The sequence below is a fragment of the Lithobates pipiens genome, unplaced genomic scaffold, assembly GCF_037356315.1.
Source record: "Lithobates pipiens isolate NorthernLeopardFrog02 unplaced genomic scaffold, aLitPip1_a1.2 Scaffold_16, whole genome shotgun sequence".
In the NCBI taxonomy this organism is placed as follows: domain Eukaryota; kingdom Metazoa; phylum Chordata; class Amphibia; order Anura; family Ranidae; genus Lithobates; species Lithobates pipiens.
Window position 1 is genome coordinate 375,331,758 of NW_027507748.1, and position 23,595 is coordinate 375,355,352.

General features: G+C 47.2%; 1 protein-coding gene across 1 annotated transcript in view; it reads right to left on the minus strand.

Annotated features, from left to right (window-relative positions):
• LOC143982972 (multidrug and toxin extrusion protein 1-like) overlaps positions 1–10,699 on the minus strand; it is a 98,711-nt gene extending 88,012 nt beyond the window's left edge. Inside the window, exon 1 of the mRNA XM_077482155.1 lies at positions 10,399–10,699. Coding sequence (XP_077338281.1) covers positions 10,399–10,512 — 114 coding nt within the window. The 5' untranslated portion in view covers positions 10,513–10,699. The remainder of the gene's footprint in view (positions 1–10,398) is intronic.
• Between the last annotated feature and the right edge of the window lie 12,896 nt (positions 10,700–23,595).

The following is a 23,595-nucleotide window of genomic DNA, read 5'->3' on the forward strand; positions in this document are numbered from 1 at the left end:
TCGCGGGCCCCGCCTACCTGTACACGCGCTCGAAATGGGCGGATTTGCCTCCTCCTTACGTGGGCGAGTCCGTTCATTTCAAAAGTTGAGCGAACTGTTTGCCCAACCTTGTTCGTCAAACAGTCCGCTCGTGTGTGGGCAAGTCCGCTCATGCAAATTTTGAGCGGACTGTTTGCCCAAACTGTTTGACGAACAAGGTTGGGCAAACAGTCCGCGCGTGTGTACGCGGCCTTATTCTATGGCGTTGATGACCAGGAAAACAGAAGCCGCCGAAACAATATCCGCATTCGCGGTATACCTGAAAAGATTGAAAACAAGGATCTGTTATCGGCTGCCACCGCCATGTTTAACCAATTGCTGAATAACCCTAAGGAGTCGCCGATTGAAATCGATAGGATTCACAGATCTCTTGGTCCTCGCAATCCTAGCCCTGATCACCCCAGAGACGTTATTTGCCGCGTCCATTTCTTTAATATTAAAGCTGAAATAATGCAAGCCGCGCGTGCACAGGACTCCATCTTGTTCAACGGCACACCGGTTATGCTCCTGACGGATCTCTCTAAGCAGACACTGCTGATGCGGAAGGCCCTGAGGCCAGTCACCGACGCTTTGCATGCCAAACAGATCAAGTATCGATGGGGATTCCCTTTTCACCTTTTCGCCTCCCATGAGGGTAAATCTGCGACATTCCGCACGCTAGGGGACTTGCCCAACTTCCTTGGCACTTTTGAACTGCCCCAAACCAGGATCCCGGATTGGCCCCTTACTGCCTTTACCCCTGGCCTGCCCAGCACCTCTGCATGGGAGAAGCAGACCAAGAAGAAGAGGTCCCGCTCCCGTACCACCAGATCTCCTCCAGGATGAACGTTCTCAGCCCCACTTGACAGTGGGTGACTACCTCTCCGTTCTCTACGGCTGCCTTATTGGACTCCTGGTACCCGGGTCGTCCCTTTACAACCTCTGACCTGAAAGTCAAACATCTGATCCCTTGTTTTTCTTTTTTTTTTCTCTCTTTTTGATCTTTTTTTAGGTTGACTGTTCGGTTCATATGTTTTTTATACTAAGCCTACTAACTTTGCTCCCCTGGCTTGATGTCATGTGCCCTTCAAACATTAGTGGACGGTTGCCCGTCCTGTAGTTTTGCTATTTGATTTCGGTAACGCACATCATCTATCACTTATATTTTCAGGCGCTGTGTGCTGTTTGTCTGTTTAGCATTTAGTACAGTTTATTGTAGGTGGGGCGGAGCCCCTGAGTTAACCTCACCCACGTTCCCCCACGATAGGGTGTACAGAGTCTTTAGTGACTTTGTTTCTGTTTAATTCTTTAGTCTCTTTTGTTGTAGTGTCTATCACTTTTACCCTCATATAGACACTAGAGGGAGCATTCTCCCTACAATTTTACATATTCTGCTATTAAGCGACCATCAAGTCATGCTGTTCCTGGACCATTGTTCACACTTTTACCTGCACTACATGTCCCTAGCCTTCCTAGGGCCTCACATTTCCTCTGTCCTCCTTCAGTGCTCTGACCTTCTTCACCTCTCTCCTTCCTGGCTCTTCTTCGTTTTTCCTCTCTTCCTCACCCCTGCTGCACAGCTCTTTTCCACACTCTTCTGCTTAGCCGCACTTGCTGAACCCATTTATCATGCCGCCTACATCCGTACGATATGTCTGCTGGGATAGATCTTAAGTTCTCCTCTCTTAATTGTAGAGGATTTAACACTCCTGAAAAGCGTAGACAGATATTACGTCACTTTCATAAAGCTGGTTCGAAAGTTCTATTATTACAGGAGACTCACTTTAGAACTGATAAAGTACCCTCTATCCCAGATAGACATTACACCACCTGGTTTCACAGCACGAACCCTCTTGCTTGCTCCAAGGGGGTTTCGATTGCATTTCATAGTTCTTTTACACCACAAGTGCTTGAGAGCGACATAGACCCTCATGGCAGGTTTTTATTTTTAAAATTGCAGTGTTTTGAAAATGTATTGACTATTGCCAATGTTTATCTCCCCAATCAGAATCAACTCCAGTTCCTGTGCTCCGTGACCGCTCGCCTCAAATCTTTCGGAACCACTAATCTGATCCTAGGGGGCGATCTGAATGTTCCTCTTGTGCCGAGACTCGACTCTTCCACTGGTAAGTCCCACCTGTCACCCACCTCGTTGACCAAGCTCAGAGCCACTCAAGCAGACATGACACTAGTAGACGCCTGGAGGCTATTACACCCATCTGACAGGGACTACACTTATTACTCCCCGGCACATAACTCTTATAGTAGGATTGATTACATTCTCCTCAGCCAAAACCTTTTGGACTTTGCCCCTCAATGTGAGATCGGGTTGCGGCTGTGGTCGGATCACGCTCCGGTACACTTGACCCTCGGGAACCTTCCTCGCTGCCTCCGTCGAGGCGCATGGAGGCTGAACGACAATTTGCTGACAGATACCTTATGTATCTCTGAGGTGTCCCAAGTCATCACAGACTTTACTACTGATCATGCCCATGATGAGACTAGCAACATGACCAAATGGGAGGCCCTGAAATGCGTCATCCGTGGTGTTTTTATAAAGCACGGCTCCAGGTTGAAGCGAGCGCGCACTGACGATATACGCCGACTTTTCTCCCTGATAGCTTCCCTGGAAGCCTCGCATAAACGCACTCTAGAACCGCGCACTCTCACGGAACTCTCGAATGCTCGTCGGGATCTACTTCAGATTTTCTCAGCCAAGTCATTGAACGCGTTCCACAAGGGCCGTCACATTCACTACTCGCAGGCGAATAAGTGCGGAAGGCATCTCGCGCGCATTCTCAGTCCCAGACTGCGGAGGCAACACATCCCCTACCTCTCTTCCTCTGCCCAACAGAAGAGGTTTCGGAACTCTGAGATTGTTTCGGAGTTCCGAGACTTCTATTCCTCACTTTACAATCTCCCCTCCCCGAGTACTCCCTCCCCCTCCGTCTCTCCACCCGATTTATCGCAATATATTCGGGACACGGCCTTACCTGCCATTTCCTCTGCTGATAGTTCTAATCTAGAACTGCCCCTGACTACGAATGACTTCCTTATAGCAATAAAAGGTCTGAAGAATGGTAAAAGCCCTGGGCCCGACGGATACTCTCCGCTCTTTTATAAGAAATTTGCCCCCCAACTCGCCCCGCTTATGGCCAAGACGTTCGAGGAAATAGACGACACGCATCCCCTTTCCCCTCAGATTCTCCAAGCCCAAATAGTGGTCATACCCAAACCAGGGAAGGATCACACACAATGTGGAAATTATAGGCCTATATCCCTATTAAACGTGGACCTCAAACTCTATTCCAAAATCCTGGCAACACGCCTAGCCCCCCTGCTCCCCGCGATCATTCATGGAGACCAGGTGGGATTTGTCCCAGGCCGTGAAGCCAGGGACAACACCACTAAAACCCTACACCTTATCTCGTACGCCAAATCACACAATATCCCCACTTGTCTTTTAGCTTGTGATGCCGAAAAGGCGTTCGATCGGGTGAACTGGAAGTTTCTCCAGGCCTCCCTATTGCAAATAGGTTTGGGTCCACGCATGCTCTCCAAAATTATGGCTCTATACGAGAATCCATCTGCCAGGGTCCTAGCTAATGGGGAAACGTCGGAAGCCTTTGGAATCCGGAACGGTACCAGACAGGGGTGCCCTCTATCGCCTCTTTTGTTTGCGATAACGGTCGAACATCTGGCTCAAGCCATCAGGAATAATAGTTCTATTCATGGGATCGACACCCCTTCGGCTCCCTGTAAGCTATCTCTCTATGCAGATGATTTACTATTGTATGTCACTCGACCCCGCATTAGCCTTCCTGCCATACTCGAGGAGCTTGATCGGTTTGGTGCTCATAGTAATTTTAAACTGAATCTACACAAAACGGAAGCTTTAAATGTATCTCTATCCCAGACCGACCTAAAATTTGTCCAGCAACGCTTCTCCTTCAAATGGCAATCTCGTTCGATCAAATATCTCGGTACGGAGATTCCTGCTAACCTTAACGACGTGTACGTGCTAAACTTTAGCCCTTTGTTGACTTCCATTAAGCGCTCTCTTGAAAAATGGCACACTCTCAAGCTCTCCTGGTGGGGGAGAATGAGTGTTATTAAAATGGATGTCCTCCCAAAGGCGTTATATTTGTTCCAGACCCTTCCCATCCTTCTACCGACATCCTTTTTTCTGGCCTTGCGAGCAATGGTGGGTAGGTTTGTGAGGCAACACCACCCCTCTAGACTCAAACATAAGGTTTTAAATGCCCCCAAACTCAGAGGGGGAGCAGGCCTCCCTGACTTCCGACTGTACCACACATCCGCGATACTATCCTGACTCTTGGACTGGTTCCCAAGACCTCGCCTTAAACCTTCCACCTTTATTGAACAAGATATGGCCGCAGTGGACCTACGGGCCCTTATGTGGGGACATCACGCCAGGTTCCGGATGATGCAGGGGATTTCCCCTCTAACAAGGGCAGCTCTCACAATATGGTATGCTAAAGCTGTCCCTTATGCCCTATCCACGGACCCTGGCCCGCTGACCCCCCTGTTCGACAATCCGGCCCTCACGGCCCTTGCTGCTAAGCAACACTGCGGGAACTATACCCATGAGCACTGGCCCACAGCCAATCAATTTGTTCATCCTACTACCGGTCATTTCCGCCCTCCTCCACATCCCCAGTCCATTGTAAAGACGGACTGGCTCACAACTATCTCGCTGACTCAGATTTGCAGAGATCTCCATCTTTCCGGAAAAACGCATAGACCGCTCACACCATTTGAGGATCTCTGCAACCTGACTCAAACCCCAAGACATACCCTGTCGTACATCTATAAAGACATCCAAACCCGATTGTATGCTACTCTCCCTGCATTCACGGACCACTGGTCTAGGGACCTGCACTTAGAGAACTCCCCCGCACAATGGTCCACCTCCTTTACTCATACGCATCAATCCTCCAGGTCAGGGTTTACACAGGAGAAAAATTATAAACTACTCTCGAGGTGGTACAGGGCCCCGGTCTCGGTACACAAGATGTTTCCGTCCACCTCTGATGTGTGTTGGCGCTGTCACGGAGCACAGGGATCATATGTTCATATCTGGTGGGAATGTGATGGAATACGCCCTTTTTGGGGTAAGATTTTTACGATTTACAATGACATGTATCAGACCTCTTTGCCTCCATCGCCTTTGTCTGCACTTTTATCCATTCTCCCTGGGTCGATACGGTCGCAGAAATGCAATCTCCTGAACTTTTTTCTCTCCGCGGCTCGTCACGCCATCTCTCTCTACTGGAAAAAAGATTCCACCCCCCCTGTTTCGGCGTGGGTGGCTATCCTTAATGACACAATGCTCATGGAGGAATTGCAGGCGAAGGCGGATGACGCTTATGAAAGGTTTACCATGTTATGGTCCATTTGGCGACACCACTCGCAGACGGAATCATTCCTTAACAACCTTACGATCTCATGAGCAGGCTGTTTGCCGGGTTTGGTTGGTGGGAGGTGTCGTTCTTATGACCATCTGTGGCCTAGCGGCCAAACCTTAACAACTTGATTACTGCCATCTTTTGTACTGAACATTTTTGTTGTAAAGTGAGTGCATAACAATAAGGTGTATTTTGCACAAGTTTGCTTCTATTAATACGAATGCTGTGCTTCTCCTTGTTCTTCCCCATCCTACTCTTCTCTCTTTCAGCTCTTACTGTCTATCTCTACCTCCCCCCCTGCCCCTTCTCTCCTTCTCCCTGGTATACCCGCTTCCTCTGCTTTCCCCCCCCCCCTTTTTTTTCTTTTTTCTCTCTTCATTCTGTTTATATTGCAATGCCTTATTCGGTGTCCAGGCTACGTATATGATGCAATTGCCTGTTTGTAACTGTATTATTTTTCTCTGTTTGGCACGCAATAAAAATATATTCAACCATAAATAGGCTTCTTGGCGCCAAGTGCTGTCACATGGTACGTGCGCCCATGCACGCTATTGCACACACGTGTGCGCTGGACGGCTCTTTTGATGGGAATTTTGTGCACAGATCTTCTACTGTTAGCCAGATGACTGGAACGTCTTCCTTGACAAAGTGTTTGTAGATCACTTCACTCCTCCTAAGGTGAAGCGATCTACCTTTCTTCATAAACAGGCACACAGAGGAGAAAGATCTCCTCTGTGAATGCCAGAGAATGAAGCAGTGAATAGATTTCACTGCTTCATAAACAAACACCATAGCATTTTTTTTTTTTTTACCATAGCATGTATCCAAGTCCATTTGGCAACAAGTGTTATTCACGTTCGCTTCCCTTGTCACACACACATGGCATTGGAGGCGGAGTTCATTGTGCCCTCTGGGGATATAAATTGAGGGCTAGTCATGGCTGGGATCTGTTTGTCACTTCCTGTTTCTTGTTTCACTCACACGCAGTAGTTTACTTCATTCAAGGTGAATACACACTCCTTGATGGATGCTAATCATCCATTCAATCCCTTCACATTTGAGCACTTGACTTTAACATGGTATGCTATATACATTGTCTCACACATTGTTATGTTTACTCACATGGTTCATTCATGCACACACCATTACACATTCATTCCATTCATTTCACTATCTCCGAGTTTCTAAATCCATCTAGCTTTGAACAACATTAGTTCATGTGTATATATATATTTTTTTTTCCATTACATTGCATACTCCATGGTTACTCTGTTGGTATAGTACTAACTGACATACATATATTTTTATTTTAGCTGACATATACAATGGACTTGGATACATGCTATATGGGACACACACTTTATCACACTGTTTTTGTCCTATTTTATTTCTATAATTATAAAAAAAAAATTCCCATTGCCCCCTAGATTCCTAGCATATACCATTATGGAACCAGTTTGGTTCATGCCTATACATACTCTTATCATATACTACTTTACTTCAAAGCTAATATGGCAGCACCTATTTATACATATGCATTTATGTTTCAGTTGACATTATTAATGGATACTGGAAGATCTTTGGTGACACATTCCCCCATCCAGGCCATGTCTGCCCCCTGTTGTCATGAGATTGCAAACGAGGTGCTTCATTTGTCCCAAAAAAACTTGCTCTGTGGAGGGGTCGATCGCACAGCAGGCTTCCGGTGTGATGGACTGGACGAGCGAGTCTCAGTTAGGACCTGAGCGGAGCTTCCGACGTCACTCAAGGAAGTGATGTTTCCACTCGGCTACTCAGCTCAAGCCCACTCTGCTGCTACTCCGCTGCTCATCAGGTAAGACCACAGAAGCCTAAACAGCAAGCACTTTTAGTCCTCGTTTTGGTCGGATGGCAATCCCCCCCCCCCCCTCCGCTTATCATTTATGCACGGCCGGCTTTGTGGTAGGCGAACGGCAGCAAATTATCAAAGTTTTGGTGGTTGGACGGCAGCAGCCCCCCTCCCCCCTCCACTTATGAACTTTAGTTTAATGTATGGTATGGTGCAGGTTGCAACACCTGCATCATACATGACGTGTAAAAATGAACTCCTACACATCTATTGATTTTAAAGCAAATTTTTATCAAAGACAAAAAATTTTTAAAGCACACAGCTGCCATGTGCCACTCTGCTAAATTGAATACAGCTGACAATATGATTTTTTATTTTTGTAAGAAATGTTAAGTTTGAAGGATAGACTGCCCCTAGGCAGTCAAAAAAAAAGTAAAAAAAAAAAAAAAGTTATTTAAACATGTCCCTTTAAGGCACCGGGCGCAGTGCAATATTGGAAGTGCCACGTTTATGCAATCACAAGGTTGCAGACGAGGCGCTTCATTTGCCCCAAAAAAACTTGCTCTGTGGCACGGTCGATCACAATCTTGTGATTGCATAAATGTGGCGCTTCCAATATTGCACTGTGCCCGGCACCGGGACACAATGCACATAAGGACCTTTTTTTTTTTTAATGTCTTAAAGAGACATGTGGCGCGGTCGATAGCGAATGCAGATATGTATCATTTACAGGTTGCAGAGTGCAGATATGTGCAATTTACAGGTTGCTTTAGTAGAGACCGGTGTATAATGTGCAGCCTGGTATATGATGTGCAGAGCCCGGTGTATAATGTGCAGCCTGGTATATGATGTGGATTATATAAGGGGTGGGGCTTATGAGAAGTGGGAGGGGCAAAACATGGAGGGGCAGGGTCTTGCGCCCCCCCCCATCCTAAAACTTCATCAGCCGCCACTGAGCTTTACATTGCATGGTTTTAGACTTCAAAGAGAAAAAAGAAAATTTACCATAAAAACCAAGACCATTAAGGTGTTGCAAGAAAGTTTGATATTATCTTTTAACAGGTATAGGGCACAGTTCATAAAGAGCTAAAAAGGCAAAAAGTAGGCCATACTTCCTAAATTCCTGTACCTTTTCAGAGTTCTTCCAATACACATCCCGGCCTATTTCCTTAGAATAATACAACAAAAATGTATAAAATTTACTTGGGGGAAATTCAAACCATGAATATCTAGAGAAACCTTATTCCTTCCCAAAATTCATGGTGGCCTAGGATTTCCAAACTTCTCATTATATTATAAAGCCGCTCAACTAGCACAATACATAAAATATCACTCCAAAACTGAAGTTCCCTTGTAGGTTACCATCGAAGCAATAGATCGTGACCCTCTCTCCATACACCATATTTTATGGTTATGTCCCATAGATTGTAAAACTTTAAAAAACCCAATCACTAAACAAGCTATCTGGGATAGACTCAAAATCTCTCATGGTCTGCAATCCAAACATAATCCACTTCAACCTTTTCTCAAAAACCCAGCATTCTATACAGCATGGACTTATCCCAGATCTATTCGGGCTTGGTCCAAAGCAGGTATAACTTGTTTACATCACATGATCCTAAATACAACAACCCGTCCCTTCCCAGACTTTTGGGCTCCCCCAATCAGAAATATTTTGTTACCTTCAAATTAGGAATTTTTTTATTCTTTTCCTAAACATTGATGACTCTGTAGATGATTTTACTAAGTTTGAAAATATACGCATGAAAGACTTTCATGCCAGAGGTCTCATATTAACAATATACTCCACATTGTTAGTTAAATCAGATGTTAAATTAGCATCTTTTGTGGTGAAATTGAAAAAAGATTTTGATCGAACTATAGATCAAACAGAATGGTCTGCAATCTGGCCCAATATCAAATCTTTTTCTCCTAATGTGATAAATATTGAAACCACCTACAAGGTACTCTCACACTGGTATTTGATTCCTGCTTCAATAGCTAAATTCATGCCTGATTACTCAAGTCTCTGCTTTTGCGGCTGTCCAAAACAAGGAACATATATACTCGCGTGGTGGAATTGTTCTATTATTAAAAAATTCGGAAAAAAGTTTTTTTTACTTGTTTCAGAAATGTTTGAAACAACAATAACACCAGATCCAGAAATTGCCCTTTTAAATATAAAACCTGATTACACGATTCATAAACAATTCAAGCTAGTTATACAGCTTATGATGGCCGCGAAACAGACAATAACTAAAGCATGGAAAACTCCCTTACTAAACATAGCAGAAAATCTGAGAGGATATGAAGGTCTATGGAAACAATGAATCACACATTGTTTACCTATAAACTTTGACCACCGGGTACTCCAGTCATGGTAACTAACATTTTTATATGCAACAATGATAAAACTATAAGAATAGATTATGCCTCCGAAACACCCTATGCCCTCTGTCCCCCACACCTTTCCCTAACCTTATTTTCTTTCTTTATTTTTTCTTCTCTTTCTTATTTCTTTCTTATTATCATTTCATAAGGTACCTAACAGCAACAGGTGATATGGAATATATTTAAAATATACCACTCAGTAGTTTTATTTATAATATTATATATATTATATATATTATTATATATTTTATTCAAATGTTTAACACACATTAGAACTCAGACACAAATAGACCTAATTTTTCATTAACTGATAACGATCCTCTAAATATTAATGTTGGCTAATATTGAAACGGTCTGAAAACTCTGTATCATTTTGATAAATATGGAACTTATCTAACATAAATTTTACCATCTGTGTGTTATATTAATATAATGCCTTAACCTGCTTCTTTATTCTACATGTAACTACTAATTGATACATTATACTTGTTACCATATGTTGATCTTTCAATAAAAACCTTTGAATGAGAAAAAAGGCAAAAAGTAAGGTGCTTGTAGCCTATATTCATTATATTCATGCTATTGCCAAATGTGGTGAAACTGATGGGCAGAACAACTTAACAGTCAAATAAAATATGATAATGAGGTTATTAAAAAAAAACAAAAAAAACTATAAATCATCATCATAAAATATCAGTACCTAAAAAAGTCAGTAATATAGCATTGACTTACCAGAGGCCCTGTAAATGATAACAGCATCTTGAGCTCAAAGCCATTTTCATGAAAATAATGCTTTACCCTCTGTGAGATGGTACTACAACAACCAAGGCACCAGCATTTGAACATGTTGGCCAGAGATATTTACTTCAGCGCTCCATCCTTTGGATTATACAGCCTTCTCAGTCCTAAAATCCAAAATGATGGAAATAAGCAGTACAGTTCCCAGAATGGTATCACCTCCTGCACAGCATTGTTAGCGGCAAGTCAGCACACTATGCAAGTGACACAGCAGCAAAGAAGAAGAGATTGTACATTTTTCTGAAACGGGAAAGACTGGTTTATTTGCGGTTGCACTCCCACTGCATTGTTCAATAAGAGGATTCTAGCCTAGTACAAGAAACTTGATTTTCCGGCTCGCTTATTTATAATAAAGCCACAAAAGTATATGTTTTCATAGTGAAGAGATTAACAAATGAAATCAGGTTCGTAACACCCTGTTTTATGTCAGGGTTAGGGATGAGCCGAACACCCCCAGTTCAGTTCGCACCAGAACTTTCGAACGGACCGAAAATTCATGCAAACTTTAGAACCCCATTGAAGTCTATGGGACTCGAACGTTCAAAATAAAAAGTGCTAATTTTAATGGCTAATATGCAAGATATTGTCCTAAAAAGGGTTTGGGGACCTGGCACCTGCCCCAGGGGACATGGGTCAATGGCATTTTTTTTTTTTAAACTGTTTTTTTTGGGAGCACTGATTTTAACCACTTGCCGCCCGCCCTATAGGCAATTGACGGCTGCAAAGTGGTTTCAAAATCCTGACTGGACGTCATATGACGTGATCAGGATTTTGAGCCGCTGCACGCCCCCGGGGGCGCGCATCGCGGCGATCGTTGTTGCGGGGTGTCAGTCTGACACCCTGCAACTTCGATCTCGGTAAAGAGTCTCCGACGGAGACTCTTTACCACGTGATCAGCTGTGTCCAATCACGGCTGATCACAGTGTAAATAGGAAAAGACGGTGATCGGCTTTTCCTCACTCGCGTCTGTCAGACGCAAGTAGAGGAGAGCCGATCGGCTGCTCCTCTGACAGGGGGGTCTGTGCTGATCGATTATCAGCGCAGCCCCCCCGAGAATGCCCACACTGGACCGCCAGGGATGCCACCAGACCACCAGGGATGCCCAGCACAAGGTAATCCTCCCTAGACCACCAGGGATGCCAGTCAGTGCCCACAATGGATGCCAATCAGTGCCCATAATGGATGCCAATCAGTGCCCACAATGGGCATCACTGATTGGCATGCATTGTTTGGCACTGATTGGCATCCATTAGTACAGTATAATATAATACAATGCCGCCTATCAGTGCCCACCTGTGCCGCCTATCAGTGCCCACCTGTGCCACCTATCAGTGCCCATCCATGCCACCTATCAGTGACCATCCATGCCCACCTGTGCCACCTATCCATGCCCATCTGTGCTGCCCATCCATGCCAATCCGTGCCAGCTATCAGTGCCAATTTGTGCCACTTATCAGTGCCCATCCATGTCGCCCATCAATGCCACCTATCAGTGCCCATCAGTGCCGCCTATCAGTGCCACATATCAGTGTCCATCAATGCCACCTCATCAGTGGCACTTCATTGGTGCCAAATCTTTGGTGCCCATCAGTGTAGTCCCATCAGTGCCCATCAGTGAAGGAGAAAACGTACTTATTTACAAAGTTTTTAAACTGAAACAAAAAAAAACATTTTTTTTTCTCGAAAATTTTCGGTATATTTTTATTTGTTTAGCAAAAAAAAAAAAACTGTAGAGTTGATCAAATACCACCAAAAGAAAGCTCTATTTGTGGGAAAAAAATGATAAAAATTTCATTTGGGTACAGTGTAGCATGACCGCGCAATTGTCATTCAAAGTGCGACAGCGCTGAAAGCTGAAAATTGGTCTGGGCAGCAAGGCATTTAAGTGCCTGGTATTGAAGTGGTTAATGACGATTAAAGTGAAAAAAAAAAAAGTGAAATATTCCTTTAAATATCGTGCCTGGGGGTGTCTATAGTATGCCTGTGAAGTGGCACGTGTTTCCCGTGTTTAGAACAGTCCCTGCACAAAATGACATTTAAAGGAAAAAAAGTAATTTAAAACTGCTTGCCGTTTTAATGTAATATCTTGTTCCGGCAATATGGATGAAAATCATTGAGAAAAATGGCATGGGTAGCCCCCACTGCCCATTACCATTCCCACTGGGTCTTGTACGGATATTAAGGGGAACCCCGTACCCATATTAAAAAAAGGAAAGGCGTGGGGCCCCCATGCCCTATATACTCAGAACAGCAGTATAAAGGCGGTGCAAACAAGACAGGGACTGTGTAGGTTTGTTGTGTGAAGTAGAATCTGTTTGTAATTTTGAACTGGTACATTTTTAAAGTGTAGCTCCAGTCAAAACATCTATTTTTAAGATTTTTGGAAAACATAGGGAAGGGTTATCACCCCTTTATAATTTCTTTTTGCCATCCGTATTTTTTCATCTCACTTCCTTTTGTCTCCTTCTGTTTGCAAGTAGGAAACTATTGTAAGTTGGATGTTTGAAAGTAGGGGCCTGCCCTATATGCTCTGCAGAAATGGGGGCCTAAGGTGTTGGTGTTGCCACAACACTGTAAGCCCTCAAAGTGACTCTTGGTGGGCGCTGGAGCGCCCTGCTGTGAACGATTATATCAAGAATTGTAATTACATGCCATTGTTGAACAGTGGTAGAAAAATTGGGCCTTTGGTGGTGGTGGTGCTGGTGCCACAACACTATAAGTCCTCAAAGTTACTCTTGGTGGGCACAATAACGGGCCCTGCTGTGAATTATTATATCAAGAATTGTAATTACATGCCCCTGTTACACAGGGGCTACCATATATCTAGTTGTAGTGCAGGAATGAGCCCTGCTGCAAAGCATTGCAAAGCATTGTATCAAAAGTTGTATTACACGCCCTTGTTAAACAGGGGCTGAAAAATTGGGCCTACACACTGCAACCTCTACCATATACTTTAGTTGGAGTGCAGGAATGAGCCCTGCTGCAAAGCATTGCATCAAAAATTGTAATTACGTGCCCCTGTTAAACAGGGGCTGAAAAATTGGGCCTTAGGCACTGGTGCTGGTGCCATTACACTGTAACCTCTCCCATATACTCTATTTGGAGTGCAGGAATGAGCCCTACTGCAAAGCATTGCATCAAAAATTGTAATTACACGCCCCTGTTAAACAGGGGCTGAAAAATTGGGCTGGTGGCATCACCCAGAACCAAAAATGTTCTTCCAAGATATCAGCGGGATCATTGAGGAAGAGGATAGTCAGTCAACATAACAGGAAAGTCACTCAGCATCAGCATAGCCAGTCTTGAAGGGATGTGACATTTCCCAAAAAATTATTCGGTTACATCAACTTCAGGTGCTTGGTACCTGGTGGTGATCCAAGACTGATTCATCTTTATGAAGGTCGATCAACTGAGTCAGTGGACAGGCGCACCCTGTGATCGGTTATAAAGCCACCAGCAGCACTGGAGGTGCGTTCCGAAAGAACGCTGGATGCAGGACAGGCCAGTAGCTCAATTGCATACTGTGCAAGCTCTGGCCAGTGATCCATCCTCAAGACCCAGTAAGCCAGAGAATTTTCGGTAGGAAAGGTGTCCAGGTCTGAACTTGCCCCTAGGTATTCCTGCACAATGTAAATCAGACACTGGCGATGGTTCTGAACCGATCATACCTTGGGGCTGCGGACTAAAAAATTGTCTGAACGCATCGGTCAGACGGCCACCTTCTCCTTCTGACCGAAGCCTCAGCAACACGTTGTCCAGGACCAGGAGTTTGTAACCTCCCAGTCTCTGGGAACACGTTGCACAGACCTTTCTGCAAGGCCTCCTGGAGATGTCTCATCCTCTGCTCCCTCTGGTATGGCAAGATACAGTAGGTGCCGCCAATATTGTGTTTCCAGCGCGATCCTGTTGCGCTGGTTCCCGGAGACAGGCTTCTCTAACCAGCGCGATCCCGTCGCGCTGGTTCTCGTGCTGGCTGCAATAGGAAAATGTAATTTTCCTTTAGTAGCGAGGGAGCGGCGATAATGTCGTCTCACTAATGAAGCCTGCATGCCTTCGGGGGCATACCAGGCACTTAGGTCCGGTAGGGATTTTAAGGGGAATCCCCTACGCCGAAAAAAACGGCGTGGGGTCCCAACAAAATCCATACCAGACCCCTATCCGAGCACGCAGCCCGGCTGGTCAGGAAAGGGGGTGGGGACGAGCGAGTGCCCCCCCCCCTCCTGAGCCGTGCCAGGCCGCATGCCCTCAACATGGGGGTGAGTAATTTGGGGGAAGGGGGGCCTCAGGGCGCCCCCTTCCCCCAAAGCTCCCACCCCCCCATGTTGAGGGCACGCGGCCTGGTACGGCTCTGGAGGGGGGGGCACTCGCTCGTCTCCACCCCCTTTCCTGACCGACCGGGCTGCATGCTCGGATAGGGGTCTGGTATGGATTTTGATGGTACCCCACGCCATTTTTTTTGGCGTAGGAGATTCCCCTTAAAATCCCTACTTTTTAATTTGGCGTGGAGTTCTCCCTTAGGATACATACCAAATACAGTGCCTGGTATTGGCGGGAATCCAATTCGGATCCCCGCACCAGTGTGAACCCGGCCAGCGATACTTATCGGGAAAGGAAAATAAAAATGTTTCCTTTCCCCTATGCGAGCCGGCTCGGCAATGGCTCCCGCGACGGGGCTCGCAGGGTTTCAATCTCGCTCATAAAAGCGGCGAGATTGACACAATATCGCGGTCACCTACTGTAAGGTCCGCAACATTACCCTTGTAACGTGGATCAAGGAGAGTGGCCAGCCAGTAATGGTCCCTCTCCTTGATCCGAAGAATACGAGGAACCTTCTGCAGGCTTTGCAGCGTAGGTTAGCTGAGGCATTCGGTTCCGGAGTCCTCTGGGTCACTAAGGACAACATGATCCGCAGCCACCTCCTCCCAGCCACGTACAAGTCTACGGGATTCTTGGGACTGTAAATCATCCCTACAAGACTGCTGCTGCTGATGCTGAGTGCCATGCTCCACCTCCCTGCCCTGCACAGGCGGAGCTCTGCGTTGTGATTCAGTCTGTGTGCTGCCCCTAAGCTGGCCCTCGGAGGGCATCCTGCCTCATTGGAGATGTGCCTCCTCCTCCTCTCTCCTATCAGACACCCACGTGGAGTCAGTGACCTCATCATCCCCTCCCTCTTCATCACTGGAGCAAACCTGGCAGCATGCTGCAGCTGGTGGAACATGACTGCCAGATTGCTGTGCTTCTTGAGCATCCCCTCTCTCTGCGCTCACGCTACTGCCTTCCTCTAGCTGAGTATCATCATCAGAGCCTTCAAAACACTGGGCATCCTCCTGGAGCATGTACCCAACACTGTGCTCAAACAGTTCGGGGGACTCCTCAGGAGGACATGGTGGGTCTAGGGAAGGAGTGACTGATGATGACATTGAGATGAGGGAAGAGGATGCGTTGGCAGCTGCTTTGCTAGTACCCTGAGCCTGGGTGAGAGAGGATGAGGAGGATGAAGAGGGCTTCGTCATCCACTCTACCAAGTCTTCGGCATGATGCAGCTCAACACGTCCAGCTGCCGAAAATAAGGACAAGCGTGTCCCATGGCCACGTGCTGATGACGATGCACCGCATCCACGACCAACACTGTTGTCTCTAGACACAGAGCCTGCTTGCCCTCTTTTATTGGCTCATGACAATCTGCCTCTCCTTGTTGGCCTTCCAGACATAGTAATGGCCTGCAGGGAGATGGGAAAACCAGCAATTGGGTAGTGTAAATTGTGCTGGAGGTACACAACACCCACTAACTCCTGCAGATGACTGTATGATAGAACACCAGCAATAAAGGGTAGATACAGGTGTATACTGTGCTGGAGGCACACAACACCCACTAACTACTGCAGATGCCTTTATTATAGAACACCAGCAATAAAGGGTAGATAAAGGTGTATACTGTGCTGGAGGCACACAACACCCACTAACTCCTGCAGATATCTGTATTAGAGAACCCCAGCAATAAAGGGTAGATACAGGTGTATACTGTGCTGTGCTGGAGGCACAAAACACCCACTAACTCCTGCAGATGCCTTTATTATAGAACATTAGCAATAAAGGGTAGCTATAGGTGTATACTGTGCTGTGCTGGAGGCACACAACACCCACTAACTCCTGCAGATGCCTTTATTATAGAACACCAGCAATAAAGGGTAAATACAGGTGTATATTGTGCTGTGCTGGAGGCACACAACACCCACTAACTCCTGAAGATGCCTCTATTAGAGAACAACAGCAATAAAGGGTAGATAAAGGTGTATACTGCGCTGGAGGCACACAACACCCACTAACTCCTACAGATGGCTCTATTAGAGAACAGAAACAAAGGGTAGATACAGGTGTATATTGTGCTGTTCTGGAGGCACACAACAACCACTAACTCCTGCAGATGGCTCTATTAGAGAACAACAGCAATAAAGGGTAGATACAGGTGTATACTGTGCTGGAGGCACACAACACCCACTAACTCCTGCAGATGGCTGGCGGCCTTATATAGTGTGGGGCGTGTACTAAACACCCTGAGCTATAATTGGCCACAGGCATCCTGCCTGTGGCCAATTATGGCTCTCCTCGCTGCCGGCACTGTGATTGGCCGAGCATGCAGGGTCACAGTGCATGCTTGGCCAATCATGAGCCTGCAATGCACTGCGATGGCGCAGTGCATTGTGGGCCATGAGCGCCAAATGAATTTGGCACAAACGGCCCACAGAGTTCTGGCTTCGCCGAGCTGGGCGAACAGCTTGGTGTTCGAGTCGAACATGCGTTAGACTCGAACACCAAGCTCATCCCTAGTCAGGGTCTTCGCTAAAAGAGGTACAGTGTTTACAACCCTGTAGAGATATCTATAAACATTAGCTAGCTAAAGCCCAACTGAGCTCTTGCTATATATTACTGTAACTTAGTCAGGTTGCATGTGCAGTAATATAAATGGGGCGCTTTTACTTTTTCTCATTTGCGAAATGCTGCAACAATGATTTCAATTCTGGCAGCATGTAGAAAAATTGGACCATTGCTTTCATCTCAAATACAAGCAGTGGGCCAGTTCTATAGTGGTCTGATATACAAGGGGCTCAGACCTCCTGAGAGTACCTGTCAGTCAGCTGCTTTCCTGCTGTGCTCATCCGCGCTCATTGGAGCGCCAAGCTGTGGAGGGGAAGGGAGTGGCCTTTTCGCTGAGACTGCCATCAGTCAAGACAGCTGGCGGATCCAGACTTTGGAAGTCGGGATGATGCGCTGCCTTGACTGATTGCCATGATGTCAGCAGAGAGCGGTCTGAAGTCCACTCTCCGCTGATGTCACTGCAATCAGTCTAGGCAGTGCGTCATCCTGACTTCCGAAGTCCAGATCCGCAAGCTGCCTTGACTGATGGCAGTCTCAGCGAGCCCCTGAGAAGGCCGCTCCCTGCCCCTTCACAGCTCAGCACTCACATGGGTCACAGGAGTGAAAAACTAACTGTGACGGATCTCGGATACCACTGCTGTGCATCTCCACCAGACCTGTGTCTCCTGTCCTCCAAATGCACCCGCAGCCTGCAGATTCGCCATAACCAGCCCTTAACCCCTCAATCATAAGACAAGCCACACAGGTGTTGAGGGTTAAACATCCAGAGCATAAACTGTTTATTAAGTTTCAAACATACACTTTAAACACAGTTAGGGACACTCCCCTTAGCCTTGTCATAGAGGGGGTGGGGACAAGGAAGAACCAATGGAAACTCAACACTTGTATATTCAAACAACTACAGTTGAAACCCATAAAGGGATTATGATAAACAGGCAGCCCCTCCTTACACATCCCCTGCTAGGATGTGTCTCCAATCCAGACCTTTTGTCTACATGCCATGACCCAACACAATTAAACACAGCAACAAGGGGGGGGGGGGGGGGGAAGAGAAGGGATGTAGCATTACATTATCTCAGTACCATTTTGTATCTGTCTTTATCAGCTAAAAGTACATTGTGGAATAAAAGTATTTGTAATCGGAGTCTTCAAGTGGGAAATGCAATATTACTTAAGAAACAAGGCCTGAGGTGTGCCATGGCCTGGATGGTCAGTATGCCTGAAAAGAGGGCATACCCTGAATGTAAGAATAAGAAAAATACTATGAGTATGAGTGAATAACCTGGGGGAAACGGGTGGGTGGGCACCTAGAAAACCCCAACCCTGGCCCTGACAGAGGAGGAGGGTTATATAGTCTCCGACTCCTCCCACAAATACAGGCTGGCCTACAGCCAGCCTTCCAACTTGTAATCGGAGTCTTCAAGTGGGAAATGCAATATTACTTAAGAAACAAGGCCTGAGGTGTGCCATGGCCTGGATGGTCAGTATGCCTGAAAAGAGGGCAAAAAGACACAAGTTTAGGTGGGAGAGGGAAGGTAGAGATCCCATCCCTAAAATGACGTATGCCCAAACGCCAACCGTAAGTAACCGGTAAGTATCCGCTGTGAGAGTAGAACCCACCGACTCCAGACCTGGAGATGAGAAGGAACCTCCTTAGAGCCTGCAAGCTACGCAAACCCAATTGAACGTCCCGTGAAGGATAGGATGAGCCTGATGCCCAAGGTGACCCGGACATGAGAATGAACTGCTATGAATGAGAGGATACGTGGGGAAAAGAGAGCAAGGGCTGACCCGAAGAACCCCTACAACAGACACCAGAAGAAGCACCGTGAAAACACCCCTTCCTATACCTGGTAAGAGGATGTGAGAGGGTGAGTGGCAAAAATACCAGTGATAGGAGAGGAAACCTGGCTGCCTGATGGATGTGATGGAGTAGATGCCATGGCAAGCATCATCAACATGGCGACACCAAGACAAACTGGTCCCACCGGATGCGAGCAGGTCATGCTACTGCCCGAGACCTCCCAACCGAGACCGAATCCTGAACCGAGAAAGGAGAAACAGACTCCAACCCAGGGGAATAAGTCCCATAGCATGAACCAGCCATGCCCAAAGTGACTAAAGCACCCCCCTCCCCACCTGGAACAAACCGGGGAGGAGCAAAGATGACTGGACCGACGTCCCTGAGCAGTACTCCAGGCAACCTCCTAGACAAGAGATCGGAGCTGAGAGTGGAATCCAGAATGGCGACGACGTCGCCCAACCTACCACCTAAGGACCGTGGCTTGGACACACCCTGAGAGTATGAATCCCAGGGCGGTAACCAGGGCCTCTATGCAACAGGATGTCCACTAAAGAAAATTGTTGTCTGCTTCCAACCTGAGGGTGCGCCCAGTGGCGAAAAGACATCTGTACGTGAGTGCAGGCATGGTTGATATTGGTATGGATGCCAAGACGGCCCAACCTGAAAACGCAACTAGAAGGAAAGACAGACAACCAGACATGAGAACAACAACAACGCCCCTCTGCCTACCTAAGAATGAGAACATGGCAGAAAAGTCAAGACCACAGCGCATGAATGAACCTAATGATGAACCCCCCCCCGTGTGTGAGTTGAGAAATAGTGAGTTAACCTGAGTAACCTGCAGCGCAGAGACAGGTAATTAACAGAAACTCAGGCCTAGAGTACCCACAGACCGTGGTGGGTAGACGTACAGGTGTGGTGAATGAACATGCATCGCATGACGTATGGTATACAGGCGAGAAGATTGTGGTCAACAATCATTAATAACGAAACCTCAGCCCGTATGGATCTGTAGACGTGACAGATCCCGATGTGCGAGCCCTAGCTAACTGACCCCGGTACAAACATGAACACAGATACGATAGGACATGACAATGAATGCAGACAAACCTAACCAGAATATGTCATAAGTGAACGCCCTTCTACGAACTCTGAAGCCAAACACAGAGGTTGAAACACCATGACAGAACCACTGAACAGAAACACTATGACAGAAATACTGACAGAAAAATGTCACGACAATGCCATGACAGAAATGCTAAAAGTTAACCTAGGTAGAACGATGACTGAAATCCCGGGGCAGAACGCTATGACAGACATGCTGGCAGGACGCTATGACAGAACTCCAGGGGCAGAACGCTGACAGATAACCTGGGGCGGAACGCTATGACAGACATGCCGGGCAGAATGATATGACAGGAACCCAGGGGCAAACCACTATGACCGCCATGCTGGACAGAGCGCTATGACGGAAATACTGGACCGAACGCTATGACGGAAATACTGGACCGAACGCTATGACGGAAATACTGGACTAAATGCTGTGACCGAACCTGGACAGAACGCTATGACAGGAAAGCTAGAAAGAATGCTATGACCGAGAATGCTGGACCAATCGCTATGACAGAATTGCTGGGCCGAACATTATGACAGAAAATGCTGGGCCGAACGTATGACAGAAAATGCTGGGCCGAACGTATGACAGAAAATGCTGGGCCGAACGTATGACAGAAAATGCTGGGCCGAACGTATGACAGAAAATGCTGGGCCGAACGTATGACGGAAAATGCTGGGCCGAACGTAAGACAGAAAATGCTGGGCCGAACGTATGACAGAAAATGCTGGGCCGAACGTATGACAGAAAATGCTGGGCCGAACGTATGACAGAAAATGCTGGGCCGAACGTAATGACAGAAAATGCTGGGTCGAACGTAAAGACAGAAAATGCTGGGCCGAACGTAATGACAGAAAATGCTGAGCCGAACGTAATGACAGAAAATGCTGAACAGAACGCTGTGACAGAAAACTGGACTAATGCTATAACCAAAACCTGGACAGAACGCTATGACAGGAAAGCTAGATCGAATGCTATGACAGAAATGCTGGGCCGAACGCTGTGACAGAAATGCTGGACCGAACGCTGTGACAGAAATGCTGGACCGAACGCTGTGACAGAAATGCTGGAACGAACGCTGTGACAGAAATGCTGGAACGAACGCTGTGACAGAAATGCTGGAACGAACGCTGTGACAGAAATGCTGGACCGAACGCTGTGACAGAAATGCTGGACCGAACGCTGTGACAGAAATGCTGGGCAGAACGCTGTGACAGAAATGCTGGGCAGAACGCTGTGACAGAAAATGCTGGGCAGAACGCTATGACAGAAAATGCTGAACAGAACGCTGTGACAGAAAAACTGGACTGAATGCTGACCGAAACCTGGACAGAACGCTGTGACAGGAAAGCTAGATGGAACGCTTATGACAGAAATGCTGGGCCGAACGCTATGACAGAAAATGCTGAACAGAACGCTGTGACAAAAAACTGGACTGAATGCTATGACCGAAACCTGGACAGAACGCTGTGACAGAAATGCTGGACAGAACGCTATGACAGGAAAGCTAGATAGAACGCTATGACAGGAATGCTGGGCCGAACGTTGTGACAGAAAATGCTGGGCCGAATGTTGTGACAGAAAATGCTGGGCAGAACGCTGTGACAGAAAATGCTGGGCAGAACGCTGTGACAGAAAATGCTGGGCAGAACGCTGTGACAGAAAATGCTGGGCAGAACGCTGTGACAGAAAAATGCTGGGCAGAACGCTGTGACAGAAAAATGCTGGGCAGAACGCTGTGACAGAAAATGCTGGGCAGAACGCTGTGACAGAAAATGCTGGGCAGACCGCTGTGACAGAAAATGCTGGGCAGAACGCTGTGACAGAAAATGCTGGGCAGAACGCTGTGACAGAAAATGCTGGGCAGAACTCTGTGACAGAAAATGCTGGGCAGAAAATGCAGGGCAGAACGCTGTGACAGAAATGCTGGACAGAACCTTGTGACAGAAATGCTGGATAGCCCGTTGTGACAGAAAATCGCAGGCAGGACGCTGTGACAGAAAATCGCAGGCAGAACGCTGTGACAGAAAATCGCAGGCAGAACGCTGTGACAGAAAATCGCAGGCAGAACGCTGCGACAGAAAATCGCAGACAGAACGCTGTGACAGAAAATCGCAGGCAGAACGCTGTGACAGAAAAACGCTGGCAGAAGGCTGTGACAGAAAAACGCTGGCAGAACGCTATGACAGAAAACGCTGGCAGAACGCTATGACAGAAAACGCTGGCAGAACGCTATGACAGAAAACGCTGGCAGAACGCCATGACAGAAAACGCTGGCAGAACGCTATGACAGAAAACGCTGGCAGAACGATATGACAGAAAACGCTGGCAGAACGATATGACAGAAAACGCTGGCAGAACGCTATGACAGAAAACGCTGGAAAAAACGCTATGACAGAAAACGCTGGCAAAACACTATAACAGAACGCTATGACAGAAAATTGCTGATGGAAGCTACCACAGACACCCGGGCTGACCCCAATATAACACCGACCAAAGAAACCACCAACAAGTAAAGCAGCAACCTGAGTGGACTGAGATCCTCCATCACTGCAGCAGAGAACAGCGGAGGAAGCAGAGCCAGGGCAGCTTAAGACTGAAGTGACATGCTGGCTGGAATGAATGGACGGGGGGCTCGGCTGCCCGAACGTGTCCGGAACGGACCCGTGCACCAAATGCCTAGCAGCACCATGTGGGAAACTGCCCGCCCAACCCCCACCTCCCACCATTACAGCGTGACATGTGTGAACAGCGTGACCACCGGGAAGAGCAGGCAGGTGGCGGCGGCGCCCCCCCCCCCAGGCCAGAAAGAACCTAGAGAAACGGGCGCCGGTCCCCTCAATGGTGCTCTGAAAGTGAGGATGGATGGCACCCCGCGTGAGCATGGAAGGGAACTACTGCCTCTGGCAAGTCAATGCAGGGAGAGAGGAGCAGGCGACCGCCCATCCCCCCCCCCTTCCCCGTGGAGCTCGCAGTACATGTACATGGGGAGGAGAGGAACAGGCTGATGGCCAAACATACACTCCCCCCCCCAGGCAGTGGGCGAAGTGTGTGCCAATACATACAGTGTCAATGTACTAGTGAGTGGCCCCATAAAGGTAAAGTTGCTACCTGCGTGCCCCCCACATCAGCAGCAGCACAAGGAGGGGAGAAAATGGGGCTGCACCTGGCGTGAAATAACCCCCCCCCCAAGCGGACATATTACCGCAATTGGGCTGACCACCACCCCGCGCTGACTCAGGCCAGCACCTGAGCGGGACGGGTGGCATCCGATATGGGCCCCCGTTGATGCCACCCGCCCGCACCTACCGGAACTGCAATCACTGGGAGAGGAACC